The sequence below is a fragment of the Protopterus annectens genome, chromosome 16.part0 (genome assembly GCF_019279795.1).
Source record: "Protopterus annectens isolate FY-2018-M chromosome 16.part0, PAN1.0, whole genome shotgun sequence".
In the NCBI taxonomy this organism is placed as follows: Eukaryota; Metazoa; Chordata; order Ceratodontiformes; family Protopteridae; genus Protopterus; species Protopterus annectens.
The window spans coordinates 373109510-373134223 of NC_056750.1; the positions used below are offsets into that span (position 1 = coordinate 373109510).

The 24714-nt window shown below is 36.8% G+C and overlaps 1 protein-coding gene across 4 annotated transcripts in view; it reads right to left on the reverse strand.

Moving 5' to 3' along the window:
• Positions 1-2678: 2678 nt before the first annotated feature.
• Positions 2679-24714, reverse strand: part of FUT7 (fucosyltransferase 7) — a 376157-nt gene continuing 354121 nt past the window's right edge. For all 4 annotated transcript variants that reach the window (XM_044058636.1, XM_044058634.1, XM_044058635.1 and 1 more), the window contains one exon: positions 2679-4884. In XM_044058636.1, coding sequence (XP_043914571.1) covers positions 3728-4777 — 1050 coding nt within the window. In that variant the 5' untranslated portion in view covers positions 4778-4884 and the 3' untranslated portion in view covers positions 2679-3727. The remainder of the gene's footprint in view (positions 4885-24714) is intronic.

Consider the following 24714-nt stretch of genomic DNA (forward strand, 5'->3'; position numbering starts at 1 on the left):
AGAATAAAAGTGAAACTTGCAGTACTGGCATTTGGGCTGTCTTGACAGTAAATTGATGTTAACGGGAAATACATTAACAACTTATAACCTTTCTTCGTCCTTGTGAGGTGCAGTTTTGCTTCAGATGTTGAAGGCAACGTATCAGGTAGTAAGCATATGTTATAATGTTCAACATTAATACTGCATTGTTTTAAAGACCAGTCATTATTTTGGATGTCTAGCTGATGGATGGGAAATAGGAAATACACCCCGGGAATCACTTCTGTGTCTCTGCTTGACAGTGGCACAGGAAAATAACTTTCTTGGGTGGCGTAAGCCAGGGAACCTTGCTGGCTAGGCTTATGTAGGCCCTTTGGCCGATAGCCTAGTACCTACCTATGAACCTATGAACCTATGCAATTCATTTCTGATAACTGAAACAATAGTCATTTAGGGTTCTGGTTAAAATGATCCCTTGTCTGGAGATAAAGCTGGCATTTCTCATTTCAGATATCTGTTTAGTAACTGATGCAAAATAAGGAGCAGTGAACTTATTTCTGTTTCCAAATGCTCTCAAAATCAAAAAGCAGTGGCACCAGCAGCTGGAAATTGTGCCCGTTGCTGATTACAGTGTCATAAAAAGCAGGACGTGCTTCTTGTTATGATTTCTGCTGAGTGCTCTGTGGTACCATTCAGGTATTGTGGGTCAGCCTGTAAAATGTACTTCCTCAACAAGTACTTTAATTCAAAAATGCATTAGAAATGTTATTTTCACATTAAATGTATAGCAAAACTGACCTGAGTTTATGCATAGCTAGGTTTAAGCAAGGCATTTACTTTAGGTCAGAGCTGGAATTAGGATGAGGATTAGGTATGAAGTTTGAATTAGGATAATGGGGACTGAGGGTGTTGTATGTTGTGGACATTGCTTTGCATAAAAACTAGTGATTTTTTTATGAACAAGGTTTTCAACAAAATAGTTTCATTGTTTTGACTATTTGGACTTGATTATGTTTTTTGAAATAATTTTGTTTACAACAAGTTTTTCTCCACATATATCAGTCAGTACCTATTTTCACCTTCCCCTGCCCCCAAATTTAGTATCATCCACACATTTTTACATATTAATGTTCCATCTGATTTCATCTTCCCATCCCAAAATTTAGTATCATCCATGTGTTTTTCATTACCAACTAATACTTTGGATGCAGTCAGAATAAACAACATTGCCCCCTTATTATGCCACTAGATGTTTCCTTTGCCTCTTATTCTGCACCCTGCACCCCATGTGGCCATTCTGTGTGCCCTTCAGCCATTGTTTTACCACTCAACGCATTTTGTCACCCACTCCCATACCTTTTTCTCTCCCAAACAGCTTCCAGTTTGTCACTTTTTAAAATGTCTTACTGAAGTACTTTAGATAAATCTCATATCTGGTAAGCTGCCTCTGCTTTATACATATATTTATATGTCTGTCTATTTATATATATTTATGTGTATGGTTCAGTTATGGAGCTGAACCTCAGTGTTGCAAGTCATTCCGGTACATAAAAAGGACACTTAAATGGGGTACATGACCATCGTTCATGTGTATTGTATTCTTTTTCATGTGCATCGTATTCGTAGTTGAAGTCAGAACTCTTATCAGGATATCTCTCCTGCATTCTTATGGCTCCGCACTCTAACACCTCATTTAAGTTATAATATTTTGATGCAGTTAATTGTCTGAAATACTTCATGCATGTACAGCTAGTACCTTTCATTAATATTAATTATGAATATATTATGCAAAAAGTACAATGAAACAAATTGTCATATTCACGTTTACCATCTGAAGAATTAATATTGCAAATTAATTATGTTGTGGCACAGATAAATAAAAAATGATTGATCCAAACTGCATAACTGAGTGCTGTAAATTGTTTTAATGGTTTTCATATAAAAGCAGGGAATTGTGCTTATGTTTATTTTGCTAACGCATGGTTCAAGTTTTGACTTTTGATGTGTTGTATTTCCTCAGGTTTGCATGGTTAGCATTATTATGACTTTACCTAAAGAGGATTTTGGAAGAAATTATTTAGTGTACTAGGTAGGGACTAGCCCATTAGTACCAGAATGCATGTATTGTTGCTGGGACTTGGTTTCAAGATCATTTCAACTCACTGTAACTAGGCCAAGACTGAAGCAAGATGATCAATTCCAGCTGTCCAGGGAAAAAAAGGCAATTTTTGTTTTTTTTCAATGCCATTTGGGTGCCCACTGGGGAGAATACCAGAAGCTAGAGATACATGGCTGTTGGTTCCCAAAACACATCCATCGCCCCTTAGTACTTCAGACATGGATGTATCCATGAAGTTTTAGATGAACCAGGATGATGGTGAGCACAGCTTTCCTAATCTTCTGTATATTTTTTAGCTGAAATGTGCCATAGAGGAAGCAGAATGTTTTGACCCCCAATGCAATTGGATACACTTTCATATTAAAATTCACATTTTTTTGTCCATGAGAATATTTATTGGACAGTTTGATCCTGGATGTTTTGACCCCGATTAAATTTAATAAAAGCATTTTAATACTTAATATTTTAATTAGGAGTTTTAGATAGTAATTTAATATATTATTTAATATTTTAATAGGTAAATGTTAATTTATTTAACATAGTATTTAATATCTAAATATAATTAATTTAATTAGAAATAGTTTCCAACATCTTAACAATGAGATCAATCATGAATTTTACATAGGAAGTTAATATATTTAACTAGCGTATTTGAAGATTTACTCAGCATATCTGAAGTTTTATTCAGTTTTATGCATTTAATTGTTATTAAAGCTGGTTTTATTCTCCAGGCAGTGTTCCAAGTTTTTTACTTTGCTAATGTGAGTTCTCTATGATTGTACCAGGTTACAGACCAGTAATGCAAATAATATTTTGTTATGTTTAATGATGGGTTATTTTCTGCACAATTGTGTATGATTATCATATGTTTTCTCTATTCTTCCTGAGTGTTATAACTATTATAAAGGCCTTGTTAACTAGGGCATGACAGCAGTATCAAACTGTATTGAAAATGTTACAGATCTAGATATGGAATGTGTTAATGCAGTGGTCAGAACATCTAGGGTTAAACTGTCTGGGGTCAAAATGTCCCGTGTCCACCACAGGGCACTCATTTTCATGGTGTTCTTGTAAGAGTCCTTCATTTTTGGTGGGACATACTCAATAAAATATATTATCCCATAATAGATAGATAATGTAGTTGTGGGAGGATAACAGGCAGAAAGAGGGCATTGAGTCACAGAAACACTATAATTATTACATGAAAAAACAAAAGACCCCACAGAGAAGGCAATGTATCAGCTGAATTAACATCAGGAATTCTTCCAATAACTTTGCAGCAATAAGTTTGACTTACATTATCAAGGGGTGGTAAAAGGCACCCCTTAGCTTCTTTATACCAGTGAATCAAATATTTGAAACAGAAAATAATAAATGTCTAAAAAACATGAAATAAACATGAAGTTTCTTCATGTACATTAGATGTGAGAGCACACAACACAAATGAAATGTATACACGTGCAAAGAATACAGTTTTAAAACCCTGTCATCAACATTGTGACTTGAACAGAGGTTCTGACACTATTTTAAAGTTTTGAATATGTAGTGTATGTGCATATCACTTGGTTTCTGGTCATATACATAGTATAGCCACATAGTGATCTGTAAACTTAAGTTGCACAAATAACATTATTCATTAAACCAGGAGTTTAAATCATGATAAACTTTCCTCTGAGGAAGAGTACTGAATCTGTTACAGATTGTGCAAAACCTTTCCTTCCAGTCTGTATACAGTTTCACTGAGTACCTCTTCCTCCACTGAAAGTACTGCTGATACTGGGTCTCATTAGCACTGAGTGCCAGGAGGAAATCTGCCAGTCCTTTAGGTGAACTGAAGTCTTCCACATGAATAAAGGAGTCAGTAGGAATAAAATTTTCATAGTTTTTCCTGGATGGCCCAAGAACCACTGGAACAGTTCCTGCCATAAATGAATTCCGCCAAATTTTCTCTGTAATATAATCTTTATGGACTGAGTTTTCAAATGCAAGATAAAACTTGTCTTTTGATATAGTTGGTAGAAGACACTCTGTGCACAGTGGGTTATTGTTCATCTTTCCAAACACACGGACAGGTAGGAATTTCACTAGCTCCATGTAAAACTGAACCCTTTGTTGTTTAGTGTTGTAATTGCTCACCACCCAGGATGCCACACTGGTCTTGTTAGGGATGGAAAACTCAACAATCTGTGACTCACAAAGTTCACCATATGGCATGAAGATATCAGAGTCCTGCCGATAAGTCATGGTCCAGTTGAAGATTCCATTGAACTTTTTAACATCACTTGTTGCAGATGGAGATTCCAGAGAGACCCAGACCCACTTTTGGTTACTGGGTCTCTCTTCTTCAGGAAGAGAAGAACGCTTGTTCTGTAGCTCACGATGATGAAAAACTACCACATCAGCCTCAGTATACATGGCACGGTCTTCAGTTAGTAAGCAGTCCCGTATTCCATACAGGTCAAAGCAGACATCCCCACTTAATTTGAAAGAGCTGCCAAAAGGCCAATGCCATACTAAGATAATCAGGGGTTTGCTGGGCTCTGCGTCACTAGCTATATTTCGAACCTGAATATAATGAAGCAGTCTGTACAAAACAAGCATTGTAAGCACTATGGTTATCATTTTGAATGCTCGAGGAACATCCATGAAGTGCATGATCAGCCTGCAGAAGCGAGCCATAAGTTTGAGACTGTCCTTTATGTACTTGAAGTCCTTTTTCAGACTTACCAAACAACATGGCCTTGTGTTGAAGGGCTGGAAGATGCATCATCACAATACAGAATCATCTGAAATGAAGAAAAATGAAACAGAAATAAATTTTGTTCATTTCTGAAAATGTAAAACACATTTCTGCATTTATGTTTGCCTTTTATTGTTATTCAGCAGCTATATTTTTATTGATCAACTAAGTGGACTGAACCATTTCATACTTTACAGCATGATTTGTTACAGAAATAAACACAATAAAACTTTCACAACCTGTAACACTCATACTGGGTAGTAATGCAAACATCCTGAGTATCAGCTGATAAAATGCCAATCACGTGGGTGACACAGAATCCTGGCTTTATAATGACACTAGACAAATGCACCACAACAGCAACAAAATGCGCATGGTAATCTAATGACAGGTGATCTTCAACTTAAGATAGTATTTCTAAAAAAAGAAAGTTTGTGATAGGACTCCCTCAGGGTTCTGCTCTTGAACCCTTGTTTTTTAATCTGTTTAAGTCTGTCTTCTAATCTCAAAATAAGATTTTAGTCAGCAAGTTAGCAGATTATACTAAAGCTAGGGAGATTATTAACTCTGCTAATGATCAAGCCAATTGACAGGGCTTCCTGGATACCATTCACTTGCATTCTTTAAATAAGAGCATGGTCTTTAATGTCAGAAAGACTAAGGTGTTGCACTTTTGAGCTGTATAGTCCTTGTTTTCCTTATGCCTTGAGTAATATTTTTGTAAGTAGTGAGAGCAAAATCAGGGATTTAGGTGGGGTAGTGTACCTTTTGGGACATTTCAAGCCTAGCCAATTTTGTTTTTTGTGCTTGAAATAACCTATTCCATTTGATTATACATTGGCCTTACCCATCCTGTGTTCAATGATTATATACTACTCCTAATGAGAATAACTGGGATCACATCATAAATAATCTGAGGGGACCCAGGCATGGGATAAATCATTTAGGAGCATTTTCCCATTAGTAGTACAATGGGCAGTCCTGGGGCAAATTTTCTGTTTCCCATCCATAGATCTAAGTTTTTGCTGAAAATGGACAGGGATGAACTTTGATTTATGTGGATAGGGAGTCTGTTCCATAACAACAGTATCCTCTGCAAAATATACCTCTACCTCCAAACCATTCTACCAAAGTTGCAGAAGAGATTTAGATCCCTAGACTGAGTACTTTTGATGCCACTTGACTTGCTGACATGCAGTAAATCCATCAGTAAAGGGTCTGAAAATACCTTGTATGCCAGACACAGGTCACCACTTAGCAGTCTGTAGGATATAAATTATAGTGACCAGTAGCATTCCTGGTTCAATTAGCACCCTTGGCCAGTACTATGAGTCCGTGCCCCACCCCCCCCTTAAACAGTTGCTACAGTTTATACTTGCCTGCAAGGACCACTTCAGCACTCATGTTTTAGTTTAAGAAAAAAAAATATTTTTAAATTGTAGCAAACAGTTGCAATAGCTTATACCCTACCCTGTGTGTATATATATATATATATATATATATATATATATATTTTTTTTTTTTTTACTTTTTAACTATAGCAAACTGTTTGCTACAATGCAGTTGCTGCAAATTACATGGAGTGCTACAGCACTCAAGTTTCACTGTAAATGCAATACCAGCTTTTAAAAGCTGGTATTACATAAAAGAGCAATCAGGATTAGCTGATCATGCCCCCAATGCTTTACACCTCGGGGGTGTTGACCGTCTTGTCCCACACTAGCTATGCTACTGATAGCGACAGGGCTTTGAGCCATTCCCTGTAGGACATGTTGTTTAGACCTTGCATCCTTTTAGTAAGGTATGTCTGAGTGCATTCCAGTTGTTGCATGTGTATGGACAAATACATGCCAAAGGGGGCACTATATTCAATGACTGTAAAGGGGGACAATGACATCACTAGATCTAGACACAATCCCTTTGTTTATAAGCTTTACTGTATAGAAGAACTATTTTACAGCAGTGGGCACATATTGATCAAAAGTTAAATCATTGTCTATATAACCTCCCAAATCTTAAGGGTATGTTGATAATGTGGTAGTTACCTGAGGTAGATGACTTCCCAATGGATACAAAAATGCATTTTTTGGCATTAAGTTTCAGACTATGATTTTGACACCAGTTAGTTATTTATTTGTGACAAACCTTTCTGCAGGATGGCTAAGTCATTTGGAGATTCAATGACTACTCCTAACTTGCAGCCATCTGCAAACTTAGTCTGGCAGAGCCCTTTGGTATTGGCTTTCACTTCAGAAAAGTAGATGCCAAATTCAGGAAAGGTCCCAGCACAGAACCCTGGAGGACTCCACTGGTGACTGGTCTCTTTGTGGAGGTAACTTCCCCTATTTTGATTATCTGTGTCCTGTCTATGAGCCAGTTGTCAATCCAGTGGGTAATATAGGGATTTATTCTCAGTTTAATAAGCTTTTCTACTCTGCCTGAGTGGTGTACTGCATTCTTCAGCATTTTGGTCTTTCATTATTATAGTCATAGGAATATGATTTTCAAGATTTTGGGCTTCAAGGCTGTGAATATAAATTGTATTTGAATCAAAGTGCAAGAGCTGAGATATCTTCTACCTATAATGGAAGAGCTGATCATCATGACGACTGATAGAAGTGTATTTTCTAGGACAAATCTCAACTCTGGTTATCAACAAATATCACTTGACGATAGCACTGAAAATGTAGATATCATTTACTTCTTTACCTATTAGTTTGTTTGTTTATTTAATTATTTTATGCATTTTTAGCTAAGTTAACCCTACTGGCCAAACTCAATAGGGGTATCACTCTACCATTCAGAGTGAGCACAACACCAGATATTTCTCAAAGAATAATGGAGAATTTATTCAAGGATTTGGCTGCAGTTATACATTTGAATGGTTTGCTGATATTAGAAGGACTGAAGGTGAGAACTATAGTAACTTATATAGAATGCTGCACAGATTACAGGATTATAGACTGATAAACTGAAAAGCACAGAGAAACCCTATAGAAAAAATACATGTAAAGAAAGTAAAACTTTAATTAGGTTAAGCACTTTCATTTCTCAAAGAAAACTTCTTCAGGCTAAGTACTCAGTTTTAAATGCATTTGTTTCTATTAGTATATTTTAGCTATTAAAACTGCTAGATTATAAAATGTATTTAATCAATTAATTTTTTAACAATTAAATTGTTTTTATTAATTTTTATTAATTTTTGGTGATGAATTTTAATTTAGGGTTATAATATATTGATATATTTCCTTCTATTTATGAGTTTAATAAGAAGTTAATGTGTCACATGACTTGTTAGGGTCATGTGATAAAAGTATTATGCTATTTAAAGGCTGTTTTTTTATTTTGTGTTTGATATGAAGAAGTTCCATTTGAGAAACAAAAGCGCTTAACCTAATTCAAGTTTTGATTTCTATACATATATTTTTTCCTGTGGCTTTTCTCCATGCCTTTCAATTTACTAGTTTTTGCACCTCTCTTCTTTCTGAATTGATTGATGTTTTGGAGTTTAGTATGGAGAAATCTTTGCAGGAAATGTTTGAGTTTTACACTAGTTACTGTGTGGATAAAGGGAATATATCAAATTGTGTTTCATCTTCAGCGGGGGCTGGAAAATTGACCTTAATTATCCAAATGTTTACCTAAGTTACCAATAAAATGGATGCTGTTTTATCCATGTTTATATCTAAAAATGCAGACACCTTTTAGCCAGAGTCAGCTTCGGCAGGTTTGGGAGCTAGTTATGCAGATGTGGTGACCCAAGGCTGTGTTAGTAATAATAATAAAAATACCTCAGGAAAGACTGAAAGTGTTAACACTATTTATAATGAGCAGTCTTGCAATGGCAATGTCATTATCGGTGTGAATTTGCTAAATTATGTCTGCATGAATGGATTAACAAAAAACATGCCTTTAATGGGTACAAAAGAGTCAATAGTCGTGATGAGACATTAAAAGATAAAATTAGTCATTTTGAGAAATTATTGACCAAATGCAAGAGTCTACAAATGGATAAAATAAATGTTTTTTAATACAATGTATATAAGAATACCAGGTACCAAAGGGTCTTAGGATGCTGAAATACCTTAATGGCTTAGTTCCAGACACATTGCTTCATGCAGAATTGTTTGCCAAAACTGGTATTGAGCTGACACAAATTCTCATTATTAGGGAGAATGAGACAAATATGGCTAGTAGTATTGTGGCCATTGAGGCACTGCAAGAGGAAATCAAGGCTGATTTAGTATCTCCAACACTTGAGTCTGAATTTTATTATGTTTTTGAAAAGGTTGATGAAAAGAATAAAATTGTTTTGAATAGAAAAATTATAAAACTTCAATAAATCAAGAATGATTATGAAATAAAGTCAGCATATCCTTTTCCCAAAGGTGGGCACAATAAACAAACAGTTTCTATGGTTATTATCCAGCAGGAAGTGATTCAGGAGGGGTCAAGAGGTTCAGTGGAAAAAGGATGTGATGGTGAAGGAGAAGTTTTTTTGATCAGCCTCCCCTATTTTGTTTGAGTTGGTTGGCATCCAAATATTATTGCAACATCAACAGACTATACTACAGGGAACCAGATTATTATCTACAGGGTGGCTCTTTGAGAAACAGAGGATACCAAGAGAGGAATGGACAACAACAGGACACATTATTGATCACTGAATTTTCAGGTAATGTTCTTGCTACACAAGGATTAGAGATTTACAATTTTGTTACATCCCCATTGATGAGACATTTGTGGGTTTGTTTTTAAAGGGTTACACTTATCTCATCAGGTAAAACACATGTTATTAATGTTATCACTAGCTAAAGATACATACTAGGAAAATAAACTTTGAATGGATATTTACTAAGACTGTTAATCAAGAAAAACATAATGTTTTGACTGCAAATAAGACATTAAAATATGTAGTACTTTTAATTCCCCTCTTATACATCTCATTTCAATATATGAACAGTTTTGTGAACAAGATATAAGAGATATTTTAACATGATGATGGGGAAACAAGTTATTCAATTTAGCCAAAACAGAAAAATACTGGATTATTTAGCTTATGATGAAACACTTTGAATTATGAAAATGGACAAAGGAGATGGAGTAGTTTTAATTAATAGCTAAGATTATTCTGCAAAGATGTTAACACCATTAAATGATGGTACAGTTTTTGTGCCAAAACTTCAAGGAATAAAATGAATATTGCTTTAAATGGGTTTGATTATTAGTTAATTGATTAAAGCTTAAGTTTGAATTATCAAATGAGTTTTTTTGATTATTGATAATTTTGTCAATTTTTGGTATTCCCAAAACTCACAAAGATATTATGAACCCACCACTTAGACCTATTGTCTCTTCTGGTGGTTCAAAAACTGAATTGTTAGATAAGTTTGTAAATTATAAGTTAAAACATTTCCTGGATGATAAACCACACAGAGTGAAAGATTCTTGGGAATTTTTAAGGAAGTTAGTTGTTCATGAATATAAATACAATTTAAGATTGGTTACTACTGATTTGAAGGACTTGTTTTTAGTTATTCCTCACGATTCTGGAGTAAGGTGGTTTATGAAGCTTTGGCTGGCTACATAAAAGGATTTGTCCAATGATGATATAAAAATTATAGGTGAATGTATGGACATTGTCCTTAGAAATAATTTTGTATTTTTTGATGGAGAAAGTTACCATCAGATTAAAGGTGTAACCATGGGAGCATAATTGACCCCAGTATTTGCTAATATTATTGAGTGTCAGTGGAAAATTATCTATGTTTGTGTATATCCTTATTAGGACAAGATACCATTTTAGATATCTGGATGATATATTTTTGTTATGGGTTGGTACTAAATGTGAATGTGTTGCAGTTTTTGAATATATTTATACTTCAGTTGATTTCCTTGCATTTACTACTGAAATGGGCACAGAGGTTAAACATTTCTTGGATGTTGATATTTTAATAATTAAACATTAAGTAGATTTGAATTAAATATTTTCAGAAAGGATACTTTTTCTAATAATTTTTTTTTTTTATGAGTAGACACCTGATGTAGCAGAAGAATAGATTAGTTACAGGACAATAAATTAGGGTGTCTCCTATAATTTCTAAGGCTGGACATTTTAAGGTGGAATGTGATAAGTTGATTAAGATGTTTAAAGAGAGAGGCTATCCAGACACTTTTTTATTAGAGGTAATAAAATAAAGAGAAAAAGAAAAGTAGAGTATGCCTCTTTATTGAGAAGAGATGGGAGCATTTTGCTTACAAGAAGGGATCGAATTGATTGGAAGAATTATAATAAATCAATGATTTTACCCTTTGGCAAATGGTGTCTGAAGTAAAAACAGTTTTCAGGAACTGAGTGGCTGTTTTGAGTTCCATAGGTTTAATACAGAAAGTGGGTAATGAACCTAATTTTACTTTTAATTCATTTCCTCCAGTCAGCTCTTTAGAGTGTGTACCTTTAACTCACAGTGGGTGTGGCTTGAGCCTTTAAAAAAGTCCAAGTTATCAACTTACAGTTCCAGCAAGTTCTCATTGACAGAGGTCAATATCAATACAGTTCTGTTTGCCATCATATATGCTTCAAGATAAAATATTCTGATACCTTGTATGTAGTATGGTTTTGGAATTATTAATGCAAATATGAACAAGCAATACTTGATGCCTATAGGCTCAGTAGGAGGCAACTGCAAAAATGCCTGGAGGTACACTTGGCTGTAATGAGCTAAGATAAGGAAAAATATGAAACCAATTTTGGAGACAGAATTATGGTTTTAATGAGGAAGGATGAATAAATCCGGTTGATGTTCCCATTACCATTTTATTTTGGATGGGGTTAATGTTTTGCCCCCTTCTTATCGATGTCCTATTGTTTGTTCAGGAAAATCTAATTATTGTTCTACAGGAGTTATTTACCATGTAGAATGTCTTACCTGTACAGCTTTTTATGTAAGAAAGGTCAAACATGCATTAAAGACTAAAATATACAAAGACGTTTATGCTGTAAGGAAGAGGGTTACAACTAATGCTTTATACAAGTATTCTCAAATATGTAATTCTTTCAAGAAATTTTTATTTTTTTATTAGGAAAAGTTATTAATCCTAAGAATGGGGGTGACTGGAAGACTAAATTGGAGGCTGGGGAATATTTTTGCTAGATACTGTTGAATGCGACAAAGTACTACTACTTTATTTCTGTTATTAGAATTTTAACTATTAAAGTTGCTACATTATGAAGTGTTTATTTAAAAAAATAATTTGTTTTTTATTTCTTGTGATAAATTTTAATAATGAATATTTTAATGTGTTTGATTTATTGAGAGAATTTTTTGGGTTATATTTCCTTCTATTTAAGAGTTTAATAAGAATTTAATGTGTCAGATGACCTGTTAGGGTAATGCGATAGTTGGGTTATGCTATTTAAAGGCTGTTGTTTTTATTGTGTGTTTGTTCTAAAGAAGTTTCATTTGAGAAACAAAAGTGCTTAACCTAATTGTAAGTTTTAATTTCTTTACATGCATTTTTCTTTTGGCATTTCTCTGTGCCTTTCAGTTTGCTAGTTTTTGGACCTCTGTTTTTTCTCAATTGGAAATCTATAGACTTGACTTACAAAATTAAAATGTGAGTTTGGGAACTTAAATTTGATTATTTTTCTGGAAAGGAAAAATATTATACCCTTAAAGGAGAAGGTGAAAGTTCTTCATGAGACACCCATCATACCTAAGACATACGTACACTGATACATTATGTCATGAATGCGGGGCATGAAAAACCAAGAGCTTATGCATCATGAAACCTTTCTCCTGCTGAGACAGAATTTTCAAGCTGAGAAATATAGAAGTGCTCTCATTTTTGAAGTAAAAGAATTGCATCAGCACTTCTACAGTACACATTTAAGTTGTTTGTTGACCATAGATCATTATTAACATTGGTGAGTGTATGACTTTACGTATAATGGCAACAGCAAGAATCCAGAGATGGACTATAGCATTGTCAGCCTGTGACTATCAAAGCTCAGTTTCTAAGAGTATTGTTACTTATAGTGGGTTCTCAAGGTATCCATTACCTAAATTTCAAATAAATCTAGGAAGGAATTACATGGACATGTGAAGGAGTGTGCTGAAAATTATTTCCATGATACTGCATTAGTGTTATAGTGGTGAGCATAGCTGCTTCCTAAGGAGTTGACTCAAGTTCAGGCCAACGTAAGAGGCCTAATAAAATAAATAGAAAATATTTTTAGGACAGTATTGTGGTTCAGTGGTAAGATCTCTGCCTCAGGACTCCATAGTCTGGAGTTCAGTCCACATTTCCATCCACTGTCAATGTGGAGTTTATATGTGTTCCTAGTGGTTAGGATTCCTGGTTTTCAACCAGGTAACTGGGGTTTGACATCTTGTATGGGAATGGGACACTTTTTTTCTTGGTGTTTTGTAAAGAGGATTAAAAATCTGTTAACAAGCTACTTCTTGTACTTCTGAGTTCCAGTGTTTGATTCCCTCGGCCTTCTGTTGCCTACTATGTGACTCTGAACAATTGCTATTTAACTGTAGCCTCTAAACAGGCTTCTTGCTTCATTAATGGAGAACAGCAACAGTCATCCCTTTGCACAAAGGTGGGCCATCTACAGACCCTAAAATCTACAGGGCCATAAGTCTCACTAGTCTCATATGCCAAGCCATGGAAAGAAATTTCATGGAAATGATCAGTAATGACATAGGTACCCTCTAAACACTGAGCTCCACCGAATTTGGTTACATCAGGGGCAGGTCATGCCTACTCAACCTGATTAACGTTTTGTATAAGGTCACTAAAGCTATGGATGAAGGCAAAATGGTTCACACTGCCTGCCTTGACCTAGTCAAGTTATTTGACACAATAAACCACTCCTGCATTGTTGGCAAACTAATTAGTTAGGACATTATATCACCCAGAGTATAGCCAGCTGACTGACAGAAAGGAACCAGGAAGTTAGAAATGGGGAGTCCACCTCTACAAAGAAGCCTGTCACAAGTGGAGTCCTTCAGGGATTGGCCCTAGGACTGCTCCTTTTTGAATTTCCTTCTCTGAAGTCAAAGTCAGTGTCAAGGGCCTCTGGCTGACTAAATCTGCAACTGATTGAAAATTAGGAGCGCCGACACAAATGCTCTCCAGGAAGGACTGACACAGACAAATAACTTGTGCCAGAGCCATGGACTAAAACTAAATGCCAAGAAATGCATAATAGTATCCTTTGGGAAGTTATCCACCCCTGGCAACTATCATATTAACAACACCGCCCCAAGAGTTGACACAATAGTCAGGGATTTGGGGGGACACATAGACAGTAATCTAGCTTTTGACCATCACTTATCTACAGTAGTGAGGAAATCATTCTATATTGTGCAACTTATAAACAAATGTATGGCATCTAGGTCCAAGGAAGTCATTGTTCCACTGTATTCAGCATTCATCAGACCTACCATTGAGTGCAATACCCCCTTTGGTATGTACTTCACCAGGCACATCCAGCAATTGGAATGTCAACAGAGATTCCTCTCTAATAAAATACAGGGCATAAGTAACATGTCTTTTGCAGACCACTTCAAGGCCCTATCCCTGTATTCTGTCTCCCACAGGCTGCTTAGGGGAGATCTATGCCTTGCATACAAGGCATTGTCAGACTCCACCCCGATGGACCTCTTGCATATCTGCAAAACAAACAGAACCATAATTACCCATTCTAAAGACATAAATTTTGCCTGTGATCTAAAGAAGATCTGCTAGAGAGGCAGGCACATATCACAGAGACTGCTCCTTCTCTGGAACAGGCAAGAGTTCCTCCCTAACCCAATTCAAGTGTAACTTGGACATTTGAATGGGGACCAGGAAATTCATCTCTGGTTTGGCACCCATGTCACTAATAGACACAGGCAACCTGTAAATATTTCATCTCCCAGGCCTCTGCTTGTAAGCGTACCAGAACTTGTCAGAGATTTGGGATGCATGGTTTGTTTTAAAAAGCCATTGTGGTTGTTAGACTAATACACACCTACGAACCTATGAACCAATAAGTCACTTAGCCAAGCAGTGCTCAGGGACAATTGGAAAACTGTTCTAAGCTACTCAGTAGTATAATTGGCTACATGCAAAGTAACTACCTACATACCTATATTTTTATTTAAGCAGAAATGGTAGCATATGTAAATTGAACTGACTAGGCCTTGTCAAGAGTACAAAAATCAGAAATCGGGGAACATGTAAACAGAACTGAATAGGTACTATCAACAGTATAAAAAGCACAAATTGGAGCACATCTAAACAGAACCGACTAGGTCCTGTCAAGAGTACAGAAAACAGAAACAGTAGCACATGTAAACAGAAATGACTAGGCACTGATAAGTGTACTGAATTTTGTGAAGCAAGGATGGCATAAAAAGTTTTGAGTTTCAAAATCTTTTATAAAAGGTGATCTGAGCTGAGTTTTCACTGTGAGAAAGTTGTCTCATATGGAGGGCTGAAGTACTCAGTGGAAGATTATAATAAGGGCAATCTGGTGGCTGCTCAGGGGTGGCCATAGCCAGTTAAAAGTGATTATACTATATAGATTTACCAGGGAGACATCCAGGTTTAAGACTGAACAGCGAAAACCTTTCTGTGTTACAACTTTCAAGTGCTTTTCAAAAGTATTTCTATTTACTGCTCTCAGGACTCCTTGGCTATGCATTGGTTTTGATACCATGCTGGAGAGTCTTGAGAAATGATGAATACTAAAACTACTGATCACTGAAGCCATAGCATCTACCACCATCCTCTTTCAGCTGCAGAAGATCCTAATAGGTTGGCTTAAGTGTCAGCCAACTGGCATTGAAAAAAAAACTGTTATTGAACAGGCTCCAGTGGTCAATGTACAACACTCCACTGAAACTTATTCACGTTGGCTTGTTGTGGTCATTGTATGGTGACTGCCAGTGATAATGAAATCTCTTCCAATAATGATACTCTGGCTTTGCATTAACAAGACAGTTTATATTAGGATGAGTTATGGACTGCATTAAACAGGAGTGCATGGAGCTGAAATAAGGTGAGATGCTTGGCTGTTACTAATGCTAAGCAACAGCCCAATCCTCAGCAGTTCAGCTATTTGTGAGAAACAACTTAATGAAGAATGAGGAATAGGGAGTACTGAGGGGGAGTCCTTGGTGGTCTACTGGTTAGGATTTGTCGCTCTTACCAACGTAGTCCAGGTTCAATTCCCATTCAGGGAAGTTTCAATGCATTTTTTTTAGGGTTGGGAGTCGGCATAATAGTTAAAATATTTACCTTAAAGACACAAGGTACAGGGTAGGTTTGATTCTCATCTTTGTGACATGGCTAGGATTAAAAAGGCCCTCTGGGGTAATTAGCCTAGTTATTACCTATAAACCTATAGCAGCTGAGTCAAGAGTGGAACAAATTGAAGAAATAGAGGTAAGAGATGGGAACAAAATGCTTTTTGAGTAAGAGGAATTTTCTTTTTTCCCCTTACTAGAATCCATATATCTCAACTTCTTTAGTCAAGAATACTGGATAAAGCCAAAATCAGCTGGGCAGGGGCAAAGGAATAAAATCAGGGTCACATTTTAAATATTGCTCTTATAAACTTAGACATTGCTAGAACAAAACATTTGTCATTAGAATGCATTTTCTGAGGGATATCAAGCCTGAAATTAAAATGTCTGTCATTATTTACCAACTGCACTCCTCGATGATTTTCCAGAAAAGCAGACATTTTATGGGGAACAGATCAAAATGTGGAACAAAAATCTGGACAATCTGTGAAACCCTGGACATCTGAGAGGCATGGAAGGACAAGTGTGTCTTGTGACATACCCAGTCAACAAAGAGATAAAATAAAAATTATCCTGAGTTGATCTTCATATGAATTGTATTTAACCACTGATTGTTACTTGATATGCATGTTTATGTATTTAGATTTTTATTTTCTGAGTGGCTGTATGTTATTAAAAGGCATAATGTGAAATATAGGAAAAAAATGCTGTAACTATTAGTACACTAGAGGCAGAATAGTTTCATACTAATTAAGAACTAACATAATTTCCATTAATATTGCAAAAGCTAACTGACTTAAACTATTACATGCTATTAAATAAAGCTGATAAAGACTACTGTCAGTGATATTTTTACTGTAATTTGTATAAATGGGGAGGTTTTAAGTATTTCTATTCTTAATTATCCATGGCTATGGTTACTTATAGCATGCAGGCAGAGGCCATGTGAAAGAAGGGCAACTATGACTTACACCATTAACTCATTCATTCCAATGGAGCTCAGGAAAGTGTGCACTTTAATTTACAATAGGTGGAGCCTAAGCTATTTGACAAAATCAAATTATGTCCTCACATTTCAAACAAATGTTCATATCTCTGGAAGCATAGGGGTTATGAAAGAAGTATAAATGGCACAAACTATTTTTATTGTGGTAGTTTTCTTTAGGTTCTAGGTCTTAAGCTGAATTTTAAAAGTCACAGTAAACCCAGTAACTATTACAATTTTAATATTTTGTAAACAACTTACAATATCTCAGCAAACACTCAAATTACACACATGCTGTCAGTAACATTTTATTCATCTAGGTGAACACTTTCATATGAGACTCAGGAGTTCTGTCTATGTTACTTGGTTTTTGAGATATTTAGAAAAATGTGAAAATTATATATGTAAATTAATATCATATAAACAACAGTTAATATCTCTTTACCTGCACTAGACAGAGGTCAAATATTAATGCAGTTAAGTTTGCCATTGTGTAAGCTTTAAGATGAAATAGTTTAAAACCTTGCACATAGCATGGTTTTGGAATTATTGATGCAGATATAAACAAGCAATATTTGATCCCTACAGGCGTCAGCAGGAGTTAACTGCAGATGCACCTGGAGATGTCACTCAGATGTAATGAGTTAATGACAATTGCTTCTGAGGTCACATGGAGAGGTATATGCATTTTAAGTTAGGGATTCACTTTATTGTATTTTGAAAATGTTTTAGGTTCAGGTTAGACTTTTGGTGTTAGTCACTGGATTTTTGGATTGAGGTTAGAGTTTTAGAGTTAGGAAGATGGTTTCAGGACTAGGGACAGGGATAACACTGTAGGATTAGGGTACACAATGAAATCTGAGGAGCAGAGAGAGTGTTTTAGGATTAGCGTTATTACACAGGAATGTCATTGGTTACTTACAATGAGTGGGTACAATTCATATTTCTATTCTAGGAAATGATATGCATGAGTGCTGTAAATAACTATTGGCATATAGGCATCAATTTTTTCTAACTTCTCATAGTCTGCTGAAGCTTTATCAGTCCAGATTTCAGAAATGACAAAGACCTGAGACCCTTCTTCTTAATGTATATAATCACCTCCTTGTAATGAGACATTAGTGCTGTCATTCAGCATTGGTCCTCTTCGATATCTCAGGAATGTTTCTCACCACTGACCCTGTTGGATTGCCTGCAGTTCTAGTGTGCTTAATCCACCACAGTGGTAATAACTTGCTTTTTTACCTCCCAGGATGTACACAGGGGTTGCTTCTTGGACTATTAGTTTGTTGGGCTACACTCTGCTTTCAGATGTTCCACAAGCTCTGTTTTTCATACCTTATTGGTTACCTGTTTACAAGTCTGCTTGCTTCTGGTCAAATGTGTCATTCAGTGGACAGCTTTGTTATAGCATCATTATGTTGATGGTACACTGCCTTACCTCTCCTTTCCTTCGGCATTTATTTTAGATGCTTACTTTCTGTATTCTAAACTTTAACATTATAGTTTGTGTTTTACCATGCTTAGGCTTTTTAAAACTGTCAATAAAACGGATTGTTTTCATACATGGCACTAAAAAATAAGTGTCTGGGGGCCGATGGATTGAAAACAGTCCAGGGCCCAAGGTACACTTAATTCACCACTGCAAGTAATCATTCCAAGGAAACTGAGAAGAGCTATAGTGGAAGAACTCCAAGTAGGCCATTTCAGAATTGTAAAAATAAAAGCACTAGCTAGAAAAATTGTATGATGACAAGACTGATGCTATGTATACAGGGTATATACCATTCCATTAAGAACAGAAAATGTTGAGACAAGTATCATTATATGAGTGTTTTACAGTGGATTCTTAGGTTCATAGCTTCATAGTAAACACTAAGCTAATTCCCTTTGTAGGCCATGTTAAGCCTAGTTAATGTCTTTCATTGGGGAGAATCAAACCCTGTACCTTGTGTCCATGAGGCAAACACTTTTACCATTATTCCATTTAACTAGTTTCACTGTGTCAAAGGTATTAATTGGAAATGTTCTCCTTTCCTTAAACATCTGTTTGTTGTTTTGTTTTTCTTGCCAAGGGGTGTATCATATAATTGACTTGTTTGGAGTTAAAAGCATTCTCTAGTGTCTCCTAGCTCCTTTTTCTGTTTAAAACTTTCATTTAGTGTATCACTGCTGTTTTCCAGATGGGATAAACATTTCTGTAGTGTTTTCTGCCTAAAATAATGTAGCTAGTAGTTGTAATGTTGTCCATTTTCAGGACTGTTGTCTCTGGGGCTAGTTGTTTGTTTGCAGTGGCTGTGTGTTCTGAGCACATTTTTCAGGCCAGCTTGGATTAGCAGAAGCCATTCTCCACTTTAGTGAGAGTATAGTGTTGATTGGCCACTGGCTGGTAAGAGTTGCCTGTCTAGGGCTTAGAATAAGCACCTCATTTTTTTTAGCTTTTTATTAAGTTGTTTCAGGTTTCAACCTTCTGTTACTTAAGGCCTACCTTTGTGAGTGTTTCTGCCATTTCACACTGAGCTAAACGGAGAAGGGGTACTGACTATAACTCTGATCTGTGATATAAAATAATAAGTATTCTGTTTTCTTGCTTATTTTTTTACTAGTTATTGCTTATTATTACCATTTATTGCACTTTTTATTGTCTGCTGCCTACTTTTACCATATTTTATTGCTATAAACTAAGCTGCACTGTTCTACTGCCTTACTGGGCCTTTTAAATCACTTTTGTTACTGCCTCACTTTTTGTAAAGCTTTTTTAGCTAGTTTCACTGTGTGAAAGGTATTAATTGGAAAGTCTGTCCTTTTGTTAAGCATCTGGCTGTTGTTCTGTTTTTCTTGCCAAGGAGTATATCATATAACTGATTTGTTTGCAGTTAAATATATTATCTATAGTCTCCTTGCTCCTTTTTCTGTATAACACTTTCATTTAGTGCCTCACTGCTGTTTTCCTGCTGGAATAAACATTTCTGTAGTATTTTCTGCCTAAAATAGTGTAGCTCATAGCTGTAGCATAGTTCCCTACCCTTCCTCCCCATTGATGTCTTGTTCTTAAACTTGGTGGCTTTGCAGTTGCCCATCCCTACTGTAAATTTGTCCTGGGACACTCCTCCCAGTCCTGTCTCATTAGTTCATTCTACTAAATACAGAAAGAACATGTGGGAAGGCCAACCCCCATAGTTTCTTTACCTTGAATTATCCGCCATCCTCCTTTCTCTCTTCCCACTCAAAAAAAAAAAAAAAATATTTAGCTGCTTTTACAGTATTTGTATTTTCTCCTACTCTATTACTTCATCTTGATTTTTCAGGTACTTGTTCTATAAAATGTTCAATTGCATATTTTCTGCTGCATTTATTAATATTTGTTTTTAGCCAGTTTAAACTGTGTTATTTAAAGCCTCTTAGTTTTGGTCTAAGCACTTGGGCTTTAGGCCTATTCCTTAGCTTTCCCTGGCCACTTTCCCTCAGATTCTGACAAATATGGATGGACAATTTCCTATGGTTTCTCCGGCCAACCTGGTTGATATGGGCATCCTGAGACAGTGTAGCAACTGCTTCATATACACGGACAACCATCTGCTATTACCACCTAGGAACACAATTTGTGAGAGATGCAATTACATTAAGAACCTAGAGTCTATGCTCTCTCTCTCACAAGCCAGTATATCTGGCACTGAGAAGGTTATCAACACAATCATTACATCTTAAACACCACCCTCAACTACACAATACACACCCACATATGTGGAGGTTCTCAACAAAAACATACCCAAACAAAGGAGACCTCAGAGGCAAAAACACACGTGAACTCCACAACCCTCCACACCACATAATAAGCATACTCCATACACCTGTGTCTCACAACCACAAAGGCCTGATCATAAACCCAACATATTAGTCATAGGAGACTCCATTGTGTGACACAAAGATGTGGCTCAAGTAGAAAGTTACAGTTAGTTGTCTGTCAGGTGCCCAAATTTGCCATATCACACATGCACTCAAGTCTCTCAACAACAGGTACTGTTATGACTCTGTCACAGTCCATGTTGGGGTGAACGACTTGAGATGTACCTCCCTGGACTATATGAAGAGAGACATGATTGAGTCAAACAAAAATAAAACTTCTTCAAAGCTGATTACAACCTCCTGAGGGATGGTATAAACAGCTTCACAACCCCCCCCCCCTGCTGGAACTGGCACCAATCTCCATCTCGACACCAAAGTAATATACAAGCACTTATATAGATACATGGAATCAGAAATACCTGACAGGAAAAAAATTATCCTCCACAAGGAAGAGTAAACCTGTCTGGTGGACATTTGCAATAAATAAACTATATAACTAAAGGAAAAAATTGCTGTCCAGGACCAAGAAGGAGCAGGTGCCCAATTGGAAGCAATCTCTCCTTTGCCTGCAGAATGCAAATAAGAGTGCAAGTGAAATAATCTAAAGTCAACTTCAAGTCCAAATTGGCCACATCTACTAGAGACAATTATAAGGCCTTCTTTACATATGTCCGCAATCTCAAAGGAAGCACCCAGATCTGTTCAAAACTGGTGGTCAAGGACACCACATACACAAATACTGTAGATATAGCCAACCTACTGGCTGACAGGTTCAGTGAAAATGTCACCCCTCTGTCCCCCCATCAGTAAATCAGGACATCCCCAGTACCTACCCCCCTCCCCTTATCTCTAGGGAACAGGTCATCACTGCCCTCTCAAAGACAAAAAATACAGCCTCTATGGGACCCGATAACAACCCAGGCTGCATCCTACATGCACTCAGGCATGAACTTGCAGCACCATTAGGCACCCTATGCAACTAAAGCCTAAGCACTGGCTTTGTCCTAGCTGAGTGGAGGACAGCCACTGTCATCCCTTTACACAACGGTTGAGCATCCACTGATCTGGGAAATTATAGACTCATCAGCCTAACTAGCCTGATCTGCAAGGCAATGGAACGGATTATCATGGACCTCATTAACAGGGACATTGGCAACCTCTAAACACTCAACCCCACACAGTGTGGCTTTTTCAAGGGGAGGTCATGTCTGTTAAATCTGATTGACTTCTTTAAGACAGTCACCAAACCCATGGACAAGGGGGGAGATGGTACACACTGCCTATCTTGACCTGGCCAAGGCCTTTGACACAACTCCCCATGAGAGCATAGTAAACAAACTCTCTCAACTAGGTATCAATCCATATGTTATCAGATGGGTAGCAAACTGGCTCACTGATAGTAATCAAAAGATAAAAAAGCCACAAAAAGCAGACCCCCCATACAAACAGCACACACAGGGGGGGATATTGGGGGGCCTCTGCTATTCAGGATATACTTCTCTGAAGTGCAGGCCAAAACCAGTGGGCAATGGCTGACCAGGTTTGTAGATGACTGCAAGCTGGGCATAGTCATCAGTTCCCAGAAACAAGGCCTCAAGCTGAATTCCAAAACATTAATAACAATGTCCTAAGCATGCAATCAGTCATGAAGGATTCATGCAACAGCTGGAGACACCACAGTGGTTCAAAACAAGAAGAATCCAGGGCCTCAAACATCTTCCCTACACAATAAACTAAAAGCCCTGCTCCTCTACTCAGTTTCATATAGACTCCTCAGAGGTGGCCTCTGTCTGGCATACAAAGCAATCTCAGACCCAAGTCAAGCTCCACTTGAGTAACCCGCACCAGTGACTTCAACCTCATCTGTGACATCAATAGGACTTGTTGGCAGGACAGATTTGTGTCCCAGAAACTCCCCCATCTGTGGAATAGACTCCCTCTCCACGTCAAGCAGGGTACCTCATTATCCTTTTTCAAGCACAACCTGGATAACTGGATGGGAAACAGAAAATACAGCCCTGGGATTCCACCTGTGCCCCTGCTGGACAGGGGTTTTGGGTGCTGACTTGTCTAAACATGGGCTAAACTCTTGGCTTGGCTTATATGGACTTCCTATGGTCCTATGAAACCTCAACCCCTGAATCAACTGCATACTGATTTTGGAGGACAATTTATGAATAACGTATTCATGACTTATTGCTGCTGCATATCTGAAATATAAATATTTTGCATGAGAAAACACACTTCAAGCATCTCTCACTTAACATTTACTTGAACATATCTTTACTAACAAAGGAACACAATGTATGTTACATGTATTTCATTACATTAGTGTGCCAGAGCATCCTGCAAGCAATGGTTTAGCTTAAAGATTCAAACAGACATATAACCAAAATATGGGGTTCACGTAGTTGCAGGGAACACTCACAGATTTGTAAATTGTTGACTAATTCCAAAAAACACAGAACGAGTTGGAAAACAAATAATGTGCTTATTCAAAAAGTTCCATAAAAAGTTAAACATCTATATAGGTTCATAGGTTCATAGGTAGGTACTAGGCTATTGGCCCTAGGGCCTATAATTTTTCTGTGCCACTGTCGAGCAGAGCCACAGAAGTGATCCCTGGGGTGAATTTCCTATCTCCCATCCAATCATCAAGATTTTTCTTGAAGAGTGCTAATGAGGAGCTTTGTTTGATATAGATAGGTAGTTTGTTCCAGAGTATGGGAAGTCTCTGGGACAGGAATCTATCCCTCCAGCATGTTCTGTTTGTGGTGATGAGGTTTAGGTCCTAGGCGTGGGATTGGGATTTCTTTAAGTGGAGCATGTCTAAAAGCTCTGGGCTTGACATAGCTTTGTGTGTTAGGCAGAGAAGTAAAGCTGCAGTTTTTTGAGACGGTCTGCATAGGGCATATTCATACAGACCTTCAATATGAACAAGAATATGTATTAAAAACTATGTTACACCTTGAAGATAAGTTTTTGTTACAATGCAAGCCAACACCAAGTTATTCTATGAGACAGTTATCAGCAAAATGTTTCTTAAAAAGGCATATCAGACCCAAACTGTGAGCGAAACTGAGCAAAAGAAACTGCACTTCTCAAAGTTCCATCATGGCAAACATGATAGCAGCAGCCTATTCAACAAAGCAGGTGTACTATACCTCAGAGATACCTTTGGGGGAGGTCCTGAATGAATTTTTGGTATTATTACTGAATAGACAGGTTCATTTTCTTTTTCAGTTCAATTCATGAAACCGATTCAGGAAGTTTATACATGTAACATTCTGATCAGCTGAGGTAAAAATCTACTATGTCTGATAACAGCAATATTTCTGAAGAAGCCAATTCGTTAACAAGTGTTTTGTATAACGACTTTGTAGAGAGACAAAATGTAGAAAATGAGTCAGAAAATAAGTCATTGTCCATGACAGGCTAGTTCACTGACTCAAGTCAGTAGTCTGCCTAAACTGAGAAAGCTCACAAAGTGACAGAAAGCCACTTTGTTTTGTCTTATAACTAATTAGATATTTGTATTTGTGATGTGCCAAATACCAGTACAAAGCTTACTGCCTCATCAAATAAAAATTGAGAAATAGACACTGAAATACCATTTTTCAATAGTAAAAGTGATTACTTTTATTCTAAAATAATGAGATGTCCTGAGCAGTACATGTAAGTAGTGGGTTTACATAAAAGTGAACCCACACATGACTATGGAAGGACACTGTGCATATGC